Here is a 13894-nt window from a genome sequence, read left to right as displayed (position 1 = left end):
CTTGTTTCAAAGGAAAATATAAATGAAATGGATTATATGAAAATTCCATCACAAATGGACCCCAAACCTTACAATTCATTTTCATCTTTGTGGTATGCCAGCTTGATAATGAAAAATGTAAACATTATGTGACCCTTTGATACTTCCCATTCCTTGAGTGATTGTGGTTGGCATGAAACAAAAAAGAAATGAAACCGCATCATTCCTCACTGTAAGGAGAGACTCTCACTTGGGCTCACAAAAACATAACTGACATTTTTGAATTTGTGGCTTGTCTGACTGTAGGCAATCTAAGAAGAACTTGCATGGCATCTATTTTCCCCCCTTCTAATGTGTTGATTGCCTATTAAATTAAAAGTATATTACAAGCTGGTTCCTCTCAATTTTTGAAAGTATCCTTGAAATAGAAAGAATGGAAAAGGAAACTTATAGTATGGCTCACATGAATCAAGTACCATTTTTATAAATCTAACGCAAGTGAAGTGACTATTACATATTCTTTCAATGGTAGATGGAAAATAAAGTTTAAATATGGGTGATAATTTACAATTTTATAGCTATCATTTCAGATATTTTCTTACAATGGTGAGCAAGTGCTTACAAATAAAAAGATAGATTGAATCCTCTAAATCTATAGACAGTGTTGAGTAAAGATATGCTCAAAGCTGATCAACTTGCATTTCTTGAGAAAGGAATTGTAGAAATGAACAGAATGTCCTTTGTTTGATTTTGTATTATATTCATTTCTGCAACTGCTTTCAAGAAGTGCAATTTGAAAGGGCCTTTTGCATGTCTCTACTTTCTATACTATTTTCAATGTTTTGAATTAACTTGTTGGAGGTAGATGAGATAATTTTACCTCTAAAGCAATATTACAGGGTTTTTTTCTTACAAGAGTTTAAAAATACAATTAGAAAGATAAACACAATATATCGGTTCAGATATATTTATATATTCTTGATTGACACACTAATATGAATCGCTGTTGTGGTAGGAAGAAAATAAGCGGAAGAATAAGAGGAGCTCATAGAATCTCTAGAGTGGTAGTAAGATGACCTCATCATCCAATCACAGAACTGCAAGACCTCAAGCAGAGAACTAATATTTCTTGACGTCTCCTCAGCCACACATCAAACCTCAAGAACGTGTGTTTTGGTTACTATCTTAAAAAAAAGTCACAAATATCATTTTTTCATATCTCACACTGTTTGTTTGTTTATTTGGAATTCATATCGCCGCCGGAAGGCGGGGACTGGGAGCTATTTTTAAGACAAAGGACATACTTGAGTGGTAACTCATTAAATAGGGTTTCATTAGCAAGATGTGGATCAGTAACTGCATATCGTGATGTAATCAAAACGTAGGCAGTGAGAGCTGTATAAATCATCACTCATTCTCAAGATTGATGTCATTTGATAGTTAGCTTCAGGAACACTTAATATTGACAACTATATATTCATCATCCTCACTCCTCCATCAAGTTGAACATCTTAAGAATTCAGCAAAATATGCTATCCTTTTATTTCGCAGGAATATCTAGATAGACTACTCAATAGATTAATTATCATTATACTGAAGGAAAATTTTCTGTTTCAAAGAAGATCAAGACAAAACCAAAAATTAGCAAGCATGGCTTTTGTTGAGGTCATATTGACAGCATTAATGCTGGTCTTGATGACAACATCATCATCTTCATCATCAATTTGTTCATCATGCCCAGCTAAGCATCTTCAGCAACAATTTTGTGATGCAGAAATTGGTGAGTTATTTATTTTATTCACTGTATTTCTATATTTATAAAAAATGTTTTAAATTTTGACAAAACAAGTGAAGATAATTTAGTGGTATATAAATTTCAAATATTATTATCATATAAACAAAATAGATTCATGTATAAATTAGGTAATATGCATTGAAAATGGCTTGAAGACTAAATTTTTTTAACAATAATAGGTAAAACTAAATGTAAATAAACATTTTTGAATATTTATCATCTGATCATAATCATTTATAGTTTAATCATTAATAGTGAACAGAACAAATAATGATAATAAAAATTAATATCAATTGTATTTTCAGTATTACGAGGACGAGTTAAAGATGATATGACTGTGAAAGTGGTGAGTTTCTTCAAGTCACCGAGTTCTTTCAATGCTATGAAGCGAAGGGGTATTACTGTTACCTTTGACAGACCAAGCTGTAGAGAGTCTCATCTTAAACCAGGGGCAACTTATCTTATCATGGGTAAGTAAATTTATAAGTGAGAGAGAGAGAGAGAAAACATGGATTGAAATGAAGTCAAGAGATAAGTTTAAAATAGTAAGTGTAAGAATGGCACCTGGTTGAATTATCTCAATGTAGTTTGTTTCAATTTGTGAATGTTCTGTAATCACAGAGAGTGCACAGTTGTGATAAAGACTGGGTATGATATCAATCTCTAGGGTTAAGCTACATAAAAGAAACATCTAAAGAAATTTCATGCGGGAATTTTACAATCATTTTTATTATAAGATTTTGGGAAGAAAATGATGAGACATTATAGTATAAAATCCCCAGAAATTAAAAAAGTTATAATATTGAATATGGGAGACAATGTATAGTAAATAACTGAACTTTGTAAAGATGTATAAATATACATGTGAACATATTACATAAGTGTGCAAAAAAGGCAAATAGTGTATTTAAATAGTTTGCCATTTTCACTGTTGGTTAAAACATCTTCTAATAAAGAGAATGATACAAAGATCATTGTATTTTGAATTTGATAAAGCAAAAATAAATGTTGAAGGCAAACTGATTTAAAAAGTCCACCATTCCCTCATTATGGAATGCCTTGTCTGAGGGGGGGGGGGGGTAATGATTTATAAAAAATATATTGAAAATACATAAAAGTTGATAGAGGGAACATAACTGATGGTATGTAATTGGAAATTAATTGTTACAATTACTAACAAGTACTATTATTTCATTTTGGCATTATAAAAATATAAATAATCAATAATATATCTTATGTCTTATGTATTTTTCATCCATTGGCAGGAAGTTCACATGGTAATGTTCTCCATATTGGATCTTGTGATGCAGTCATACTATGGTCTAATCTTAAATCTGTACAGAGACAAGGAGTAGAAAGTGTTTATGGACTTTTCTGTGATGAATGCAGGGTAAATACATATATATAATAGCTCATAAAGTTAACCTTTCTTAAATTACTAAAAGTAATATCAAAATAATTTGAGGTTTGGTAGTGTACTAATCCATCACCTTTATATCTAAATGTTATTGTATTTATTGTACTCTAGCAGTGGACTGTTTGTAGCCACAGACGGTAATTGTAAATTAAATGTATTATACATGCCACACAAATGTTCTTATCTATCATTCTACTATACAAATATTATCTTGACCTGACATCTCTTACAATTGTATATTCATGAAAGCACAAGCCAATTTCCTGCAATGTAGAGTAACTCAATATTACAAAGGTTCTGAAAAAAGTATACTGCCCTCTATCATCAAAACGAGGAGCCATTCAAAATACCGAGCGAAGAATAATAAAATGATTGGCATTATAAATATGTACATGGAGTTTGCTTCATGATTGACAACCTTTCAAGCAAATAGACAATTTGTTTTTGAGATGCTACCAACAACCATAACTGTCACATATTTTATCGAACTATTTTCCATGAAGTGTATCACACGTTTTAATCGAATGTGATCTGTATTTTCTTAATAAAAATGAATATGATATGTTACTCATTCTTTTCACATAATACACTGGTAAAATGATAAAAATCCGAGGTTTTCATTTTCAAAATTTACTGTACTGATGTTGCCCCAACTTGAAAATCCCACAATGAAAGTAAAATAAAGAACAGAACAAAAATTAACAGAAAAGTAATTCCTCAATAAAAACGATCATCTTATCATATTTCCAATGCTATTATATAGCATTTTATACTAATCCCAATCTTTTTTTTTTCTTCAGGTGAATGAGACCCACTCTGTAATCAGGCCCCACATTGACCCCTTCCTTGAAGAGAATGAGATCCAGAGTGGTGCCGATACACTTTGGAGGAAAGACGATTGTTTCTATAACCCACTAGCATCTCGTCAGTACATGGTAGATGACTGTGAGACAATGTACAGTGTTTGTGTACCTAACATGGATGGTACAGGGCGCTGCTCATGGCTACACTCTGAGAAGTACATCTACTGCTCTAAGAGGCGTAAGAATAGTGCCTGTCTTCAGATGGGAGGGGCATATGCTTTTCTACCAGGATGGACCTGTCCTGAGAATTGTGATGATATTCAGGAAGATTGTCTACGTGAGATGTGTTTGCAAGCTACAGCGGGTATCAAATGTCCAACGAGTATACACCAAAGACCTATCCCATATATTCTTAATAACAATGTTTAACCGTGATTAATGTGGCATTACCTTTAATTTATTTTAGTGTAATATTTACATGTAAGAATTGGTGCAATATAATTTGTGTTTTCTTTCAGAACGAGAGAGCTTATTGGTCGCAATATCAAGAAAAATATATACAATTTCGGTGTTTAAAGCATTAAGATTAAAAAAACTGGTGACAAATAAAAATAAATGAGAGGCCATAAACTATAATAATTCATATAATATGAATTATACATTCTTTTCTCTCTCTAGTGAGATAAAAAAATGGAAAGATAAAAATGCAGATTTGCATACAAAAAAAACCATAACTGGAAGGGTCCACAATTAAAGATGCTGTGATTATGTTGGTGTTTGTTATAATTGTCATATAGTGCTTTCTAGAAAGTGTTGTCATGGTTGTGTATTTATGTACTTATTTGTAAGTGTCTTGACATAATTCTTTTTTTAGGGGGAGGGGGGGGGGGCAGACAAGGAACAATTATATTATAAAAGAAAATGAAAAAAAATATTGAAATAATTTAAAGTTAATAAACAATGGGATTGTTTTGATGGTTTAACTTTTCTACACAGGTTTTGTCTTAATTGGTCTCTGAAAAAAATGCCTTGTTTTGTATAGATTTTTCATAACTATGTAAAATAAACTTGACTGACGATCAGTGATGTTTTCAATTGTGATGCTGGAATTTAAATAGCAAGGAGATGGAGCATACAAGCAAGCAAGCAAGATGGATAGCGTGACAAAGAGATAGAGAAACAGAGAGAAAGACAGACACACAGATAGAGAAACAGAGAGAAAGAAATTGACAAACAGAGAGGGGGGGGGGCAGAGAAGAAGAGAGACTGAAAGACAGACAGAAATGAATAATTTGAAAACAAGTTTTTAGAACATAACCACAAGAAGGTATCAACATAATTAACACAAAATAAGAGGAAGAAAGAGAGAGAGAGAGTTGAGGAGGGAAATGTAGAGATGGGGATGAAAGAAATGGAGAACTTGAGAGGAAAATGATAGGAAAAGAGTAATATCATGAAATAATCTTTAAATTCACACAATTCAATCAATAATTAACAAAGTTATTAGAAAACAAGTGGAATGCCTCTGGCCGTCTCACCTGCATCACGCGATTCAATATAGCAGCAGTGCTGATTTTGAAAACTACTATAACTCGCACAAGATGTTCAGTGATACTTGGTTACTCTTATTTCCACGTTTTATGAACTAGACCCATACACTTATAGAGATATAATGGTAATTCAACAAATACCCCCAACGTGGCCAAAGTTCATTGACCTTACATGACCTTTGACCTTGATCATGTGACCTGAAACTCGCACAGGATGTTCAGTGATACTTGATTACTCTTATGTCCAAGTTTCAAGAGAAAGATCCATCAACTTTCCAAGTTATGATGGTAATTCAACAGATACCCCCATTATGGCCAAAGTTCATTGACCTTTGACCTTGGTCATGTGACCTAAAATGCGCAAAGGATGTTCAGTGATACTTCATTACTCTTATGTCCAAGTTTTATGAACTAGACCAACACACTTTCAAAGTTATGATGGTAATTCAACAAATACCCCCAACGTGGCCAAAGTTCATTGACCTTACATGACCTTTGACCTTGATCATGTGACCTGAAACTCGCACAGGATGTTCAGTGATACTTGATTACTCTTATGTCCAAGTTTCAAGAGAAAGATCCATCAACTTTCCAAGTTATGATGGTAATTCAACAGATACCCCCATTATGGCCAAAGTTCATTGACCTTTGACCTTGGTCATGTGACCTAAAATGCGCAAAGGATGTTCAGTGATACTTCATTACTCTTATGTCCAAGTTTTATGAACTAGACCAGCACACTTTCAAAGTTATGGCGGTAATTCAACAAATACCCCAATTTGACCAAAGTTCATTGATCCTAAATGACCTTTGACCTTGATCATGTGACCTGAAACTTGCACAGGATGTTCAGTAATACTTGATTACTATTATGTCCAAGTTTCATGAATCAGATCCATAAACTTTTAAAGTTATGATGGTAAATCTACAGATACCCCCAATTCGGCCAAAGTTCATTGACCCTAAATGACCATTGACCTTGGTCATGTGACGTGAAACTCATGCAGGATGTTCAGTGATACTTGATTAACCTTATGTATAAGTTTCATGAACTAGGTCCATATATTTTCTAAGTTATGATGACATTTCAAAAAACTTAACCTTAGGTTAAGATTTTGATGTTGATTCCCCCAACATGGTCTAAGTTCATTGACCCTAAATGACCATTGACCATGGTCATGTGACATGAAACTCAGGCAGGATGTTCAGTAATACTTGATTAACCTTATGGCCAAGTTTCATGAACTAGGTCCATATACTTTCTAAGTTATGCTGTCATTTCAAAAACTTAACCTCAGGTTAAGATTTGGTGTTGACGCCGCCGCCGCCGTCAGAAAAGCGGCGCCTATAGTCTCACTCTGCTATGCAAGTGAGACAATAAAAAACCATGAAGATATATAAATAAATAGGGAGTATTATTAAGAAAAACCCCCCCCCCCAACTGTAACAAGCATAACCAATTCAATTCAATTGAGTATATAGCAGACAGTATCACGACAGTATCACGACACTAAGACATCCTTACCCGATGGTCTGAGCACTTCCAGGCACTCTTTGGAGCTGACCGGGTTGTCCAGGACTCAGCAACCCTCCGCATCCCCCAGCTGTCAGTCAAGGAGGAACTGGATGTACCGCCCTCTCTGCAAGAACTTACAAAAGCCATTGAGCAGATGAAGAGTGGCAAAGCAGCAGGAGTTGATGGAATTCCACCTGAGTTATGGAAATGTGGAGGACCAGTGTTACACAACAAGCTCCATGAACTCCTTGTCTGTTGTTGGGAACAGGGCAAGCTACCAGGAGACCTCCGCGATGCAGTCATCATTACCTTATACAAGAATAAGGGGGAAAGGTCTGACTGCTCAAACTACAGGGGTATCACTCTACTGTCCATCGCAGGAAAAATCTTTGCCCGAGTGCTCTTGAATAGGCTAGTACCTGTCATCGCAGAAGACCACTTCCCAGAAACCCAGTGTGGCTTCAGAGCAAACCGAGGTACCACAGACATGGTCTTCGTCCTCCGTCAGCTCCAAGAGAAATGCCGGGAACAAAATAAAGGACTGTACATAACGTTTGTCGACCTAACCAAGGCATTTGACACGGTGAGCAGAAAGGGCCTCTGGCTAATCTTGGAACGCCTCGGTTGTCCCCCAAGGTTCCTCAGTATGATCATCCAGCTGCATGAAAACCAGCGTGGCCAAGTTAGGTTAAACAGCCATCACTCCGAATCTTTCCCAATCACAAACGGTGTGAAACAGGGTTGTGTCCTTGCACCGACGCTGTTCAGTATCTTCTTCAGCGTAATGCTCAAGCAGGCCATGGAAGGTCTTGATGAAGACGAGGCTGTCTACATCCGCTACCGCCTCGATGGCAGTCTATTCAATCTCAGGAGACTGCAGGCCCACACAAAAACTTGTGAGCAAATATTTAGAGACCTTCTCTTTGCCGATGATGCTGCCCTCGTTGCCCATACCGAAAGAGCCCTGCAGTGCTTGACATCCTGCTTTGCGGAGGCTGCTCAACTCTTCGGACTCGAAGTCAGCTTGAAGAAGACGGAAGTCCTCCATCAACCTGCACCCCGGGAAGAGTACCGCCTTCCTCACATCACTATTGGCGAGACTGTGTTGAAGAGCGTTCACCAGTTTACCTACCTGGGATGTACAATTACTTCAGACGCCAAGATTGACAGGGAAGTAGACAACAGACTGGCCAAAGCTAACAGTGCCTTCGGCAGACTGTACAAGCGGGTCTGGAGAAATAAGCATCTGAAAAGGGGCACCAAGATCAGCGTATACAGAGCTGTTGTCCTCACCACCCTACTGTACGGTTCTGAGTCGTGGGTAACTTACCGCCACCACATGCGACTCCTGGAGCGTTTCCATCAGCGCTGTCTCCGGATCATCCTCAACATTCACTGGACCGACTATGTCACAAATGTTGAGGTCCTTGAACAGGCGGAGATCCCCAGTATCGAGGCCATGCTGCTGAAGACTCAGCTCCGTTGGGCAGGACACATCTCAAGAATGGAAGACCATCGCCTGCCCAAGATAGCCCTGTACGGCGAACTTTCTACTGGCAATCGTGACAGAGGGGCTCCAAAGAAACGCTTCAAGGACATCCTGAAGAAGTCCCTCGGTACATGCCATATCGATCATTGCCAGTGGTCTACTCTGGCTGCTGACCGTGCTAGCTGGCGACATATAGTCCATCAGGCTGCCTCTTCTTTCGAGGAATCCCGAAAAGATCACCTGAGGGAGAAACGTCGCCGCAGAAAGAATCGCGAAGCCTCAGCAGCCACACCAAACGTGACTTTTGACTGCGGCCGCTGTGGCCGGGCCTGTCTATCACGTATTGGCCTTGTGAGTCACATGCGTGCCTGCAGTCGTCGTGGACTGCCTTTATAAATCTTCGTTCGCGAAGCAAGCCAAGAGATCACGAGAATACATCACAGTGGTAAAACTCATGTCCAATGGCACTCCTTCAAATCACCTCATGAATCTTTGATTTATCCAACCAGTCAAGTTTCATTTACAGATCCTATAACTTTTAGGCCCCGCCCATTTTAGCAGGAATGTCATTATGCTACATAGATGTGTGCTGTGTGAGTGTGTGTGTAGGCAGTGTTTACATACGTTGGGGAAAAAATCACATAGGCTCAATACTGTGTATGCATTTGTTACAACCATATTAGCTTGAGCACTATAACCATATTTGGACATGAGGAGGAAAGTGAATTTCCCCTCAACCAGTCAGAAGAGGAGGATTTGGACTGATTCAAATTAAGAAGATAGGGGTGCTTTATGGTAAGAAAAAGGACAAGAATATTGGGAAACCATTTGGTTTATCTTGATGCCAGTGTGTTATATTTTTTAGAAGTTTTAAATTTAGACATCACAATAAGAAAGAAACAATGCAATGCAGGGAAAGGAAAGTATAACATAAAAAATACTAGAAAGTGTTACAAAAATTTCTCAATACGACTGTATTATTGTTTGATCAAGGTTTGCACTCTGATTTTCTTTCTAGACCATCTAAATACACCCCCCTTGACAATTATACAGTGGTATCTATTTGTAATAATTGCAAAAACAGTATAATGATATATTTTCTCACTTTATCACACAATGTATTCAAGCTTTCAAAATAAATGATCTCTGTTTAGCAGATCTTAATACAGGCTCCAATCTAACCATACTTTTTCAAAACGGTAACTCTGTTTCCTATTTCATGCTTGACATGATGATCTTTAGTAAATTAGCACTAGACCCCCTGAATTTTATCACTTTCTCTTTTGCTTGACAGATTTAGAAAGTGTTCATTATTACTCCTCCTCTACTAAAATTCTGAATTCAGCTCTATTCCAGATGTAGCCACAGGTTGTGGGTGTTTCTTTCACACTTCCTGATAATGTATAGCCAGAAACGAGGGTCAAAACAGGCCAAATGTCTCCCACATTATTGCCCATTAATTAATTATTTCCCCAATATTGCCCTCAATCAACTCATAACAAGTGCGTGTATCACGCAATGCTCCAACCACACACATTCAACCAATTCAACACCAAAGGCAGAATCTATACTTGTATAATAGATGTGTCATATGAATATTTTACATGTTTTGATAACATTTTGCTGGTAACAATAATCCTGACTGATATTAGCAATTATTATTTTTATTCCCCACATAAGCTCTGTAGATGTTTGTTAGTTTATCTGCCCCTTAGATAAGGGCAAAAATTATCATGATTTATTGAATAAAGAAAATGTGCCAATTTGATTCTGCAATGAACTTGTGTGCTGGGAAGAATTATCCTAGCCTGGGTTACACTGGAACCAAATCAGCTGCGAATCCATCCGAATACACATATTCGGGTGGGTGGAATTGGGAGTATTCTGTTTTCCCTCTGCAAATGCGAGAAAATTTGACAGGAACTCTGGAACATTGGCGGAGGAATTTGGGTCATTTTGAAATGTTGAAAACTGTAATCAATTTGGGGAGCTCCCTGAATAACAGACAAATCCGAATCCGGCCGTATTCAGGCAGAATCTGAATTTGAGAAATTAGTTCTGGTGTAACTCTGGCTTAAATCAAACCTATTAGCAGGTCAAAAGCAGGGTAAATTTTCTTATAAGACAATACGAGAGGGAAAAGGAGAAGTGAGGGAGAGATACAGAGTGAGAAAGGGGAGGGGGAAAGAGAGGAGAGGAGCAAGCAGAATCTTGAGATACTTTACTTCCAGGTGAAGGGTGTAGCTACGTCTACTCAATCAGGGCAGGGCTAAGAGGAAAAAGCCAATGGAGGGGGTCACAGTCTACTACAATTCTTGAGAAGTATGACTCTTCTTTCAAGAACTGTCTGAATTCCATGATTTTAGAGTTCAATCTCATTTACAGTCATGTCTGATTGATATGATGTATAAGTTAGGAAAAGTAAAAGATAAAGGTAAAAGGTTCAAGTTAAATACTTATATACAGTTTAAATGTTCATGCATCATTGTCATAAATATCATTCAATATTAAGAATCTCTAGAAACTTAGGTTTCAACTGGGCCATTTTTGATTGATGCAGAAAACTATTAAGATTTTTAATAAAGGTTAATAACTAATCCTTAATAACACTTTGATATTCACAATACTAAAGATGATAATATCCAATCTATACACAACAAAAAAAGTAAGTCCCCCCTAAATCAAATTGCTGTAACTTTTGAACGGAATTATTTTGAGATATGATATTTCGTAGGTGGTTTTCTACACTCATTAAGCAACTCCTAGGGAAAAATGAGATTGATCGGTTGAGTCATGCATAAGTAATTAAAGATTGAATTAAAAATGACCATTTTTTAAAGTCACAAGAGTCTTTTTTCAGATTGTGCAAATACAAAGTTGGGCAAAAGTGAAAGGTGAATTTTATGGTGTTAATGCTGTTTTACTATCCATCATTTAGCCACTCCACACACAATTTTGATATCGTATGAGCACAATATTGCAGGGGCCGCAGAAGCGGGGTGGGGGGGGGGCCCACTTTTTTCCAAAAGCATGTACAAAAATGTAAAAATGACCATACGATTGTGATTTTTTGCATGGTCAGCCCCCCCCCCCCACTTTTGGCTAAGCCCCTCCCCCACACTTTGAAAACCGTTCCGCGGCCCATGTATTGTGATGTTTCATCATAGGGGTTTTGGTAGTATCCTCTACAACTTGTTAGGTCATATTAAAATTTGAAAATGTTGGTGGCTCCCCCGATTATAAGCCCCTCCCCCATTTTTAAATTCTGGATCCACCCCTGATTTGTCCATAAATTAAACTGATCATGAGAAATTGTTAGGAAAATAATACATTTATGCAGTATAAAGAGTATTTATTCCTAAGTTTTCGAATGTGCTCGCTCAACCATGAAACTGTTAAAAGTTCGGAAAGTGTGTGGTGATAGAAATGATGGATGATAAAAACAACAGCAATTAAAGTCACATTTGAAACCGAATTTGCCCCCAATATTCACCTTATTACCCTTTAAAATGAGTCTGTGACGTTGAAAATACCCATTTTCCCACTTTGATGCGTGCTCACTCATCCATAAATAAAGAAATCAATTTCATTTTTATACAGAATTCTGCCCATAGGTTGATAAACATTACTGCCAAATGACATTGCTAAAGACAGCCTTGAAAACAAGTTCAACCATATTGAATAAGGGGTTACTTATTCTTAAACATATGCACCCATAATGTACACAAGTCTATGAGAGAGGAAGTCAAAATTTTAACAAATATGAAATAAGGGTTTGTTTCGTGGACGGTTTTTGTTACTTCTGCCAACAGTTATATCATGAAACTTCGCACATGGCTTCAGAGTAACACTATCCAAAAGGCGCGCACACCATAATAACAATTCGATACGGCACAGAGTGGGGCCAAGGCCTTGAACTTTTTTCTCATTTGCATAATTTTCGAATATTGTGTGCTCACTGATGCATTAAACATCGGGATTTTCATAAAAATCAAATCAAATCAACCATGCAAGGAGGTTTGTGACAGATATCCATAGTTACAAATTGCAATTTTTCCAATAACGTAAAAAAGAGCTAATCACATTCCACATGTTCATTCAAGCGTGAATGTTTGATTAAACGCCTTTGAATCATTGAAGCATGTTAATTGGTCATGAAAATAACGAAAAAGTTGATAAAAGATTAGTTTCAGTTTTCAAAATGAAAAATACTTGCCTATGATATTTGAAAATCGTATTTTTTGTTTTCAATAAATGTTCATTGAACCGTGAAACGATGAATATTGTTGAAGATACTCTTCCCAAAAATAACTGTTATCATATTCTATAATTTTTATTGATAAAAATGTGTAAAAAATCCAATTATAGCAAATTTGGACTTGTGTTTATTCAACCGTGAAATTTAGCCAAAAAAGTTGTATCGTCTTTTAGAAAGTACCTTTTACAAGCCTTCTGACTATATTTCATGATAAGAATGTGGAATCAGTTCCAATAAAATGGAATCAAAGTCATAATATTTGGGTTGTGACTTTTGAAAAGTGACATTTTTGCCTTCTGACGGTGCTCACTGAATTATGACGTAAAATACGTCCATAACATTTACTCAGATAGTAGCTTATAAAATTACCTACACGCTCATGTAAAAATATATCAAAAACTCGCATTGGTTCGGAAATTATTGATGTTTGTTCAAGGGGGGACTTACTTTTTTGTTGTGTATATATAGCACTTAAAAATGTTTTAATTACTGCATATTAAATTATACTTCAGTACATCAGGGGGAAACAATCTTCTGTGATTAGAGCCATGTTTGTATTGAACTCAAAATAATTTACAACAGCTACATTTTCATTCAGAGGGGGGGTAATCTCCCTGACTGCCTGATGGATTTCCCCTAGTGATATAAATCCATTACTTGTGAGTCTTTCTTTGTTTCAAGCAACAAATCAAATTGGTATTAACAAATTGGCACTTAACATTTGAAAACAGCATCTGTACAATCACTTTTCAAGCAAGATGTTATTCTCAGCTTAGTCATCCACTCAATATTCTTGAACTTGATTTTACATCTCCTTGGAATGACCCCTCTAATCTTGCTAGAATTATAATTTTCACCAGAATGACTTTGTTCCTTTACATTAAGCCTGCTTGTTTCCTCTGATTTTCAACAACTTAGATATTGTGCACAGAGTCAGTATATAACATTACATGAATTATTTGGAATCAATATAGGTATTTTCTTAACCCTATATTAATACATTAAGATTTATGATTTTATTCACATTTGTCACAATTGTGATTCTTTCATGAAGCTGGCCAAGATTGAAGATATATTACAGCAGTTA

General features: G+C 36.4%; 1 protein-coding gene across 1 annotated transcript; it reads left to right on the top strand.

Annotated features, from left to right (window-relative positions):
• The first annotated feature begins 1328 nt into the window (after positions 1–1328).
• LOC129256187 (metalloproteinase inhibitor 1-like) lies at positions 1329–5075 on the top strand. Its single transcript, XM_054894449.2, has 4 exons — positions 1329–1759; positions 2080–2244; positions 3040–3164; positions 3992–5075. Exons 1-4 carry the CDS (start codon positions 1630–1632, stop codon positions 4421–4423), a joined length of 852 nt encoding a protein of 283 aa, XP_054750424.2. The 5' UTR covers positions 1329–1629; the 3' UTR covers positions 4424–5075.
• Positions 5076–13894: the final 8819 nt, after the last annotated feature.

The sequence above is a fragment of the Lytechinus pictus genome, chromosome 3, assembly GCF_037042905.1.
Source record: "Lytechinus pictus isolate F3 Inbred chromosome 3, Lp3.0, whole genome shotgun sequence".
NCBI classification, from domain to species: Eukaryota; Metazoa; Echinodermata; class Echinoidea; order Temnopleuroida; family Toxopneustidae; genus Lytechinus; species Lytechinus pictus.
The sequence above is the reverse complement of the archived record's forward strand: the minus strand, read 5'-3'. Positions and strand labels throughout refer to the sequence as shown.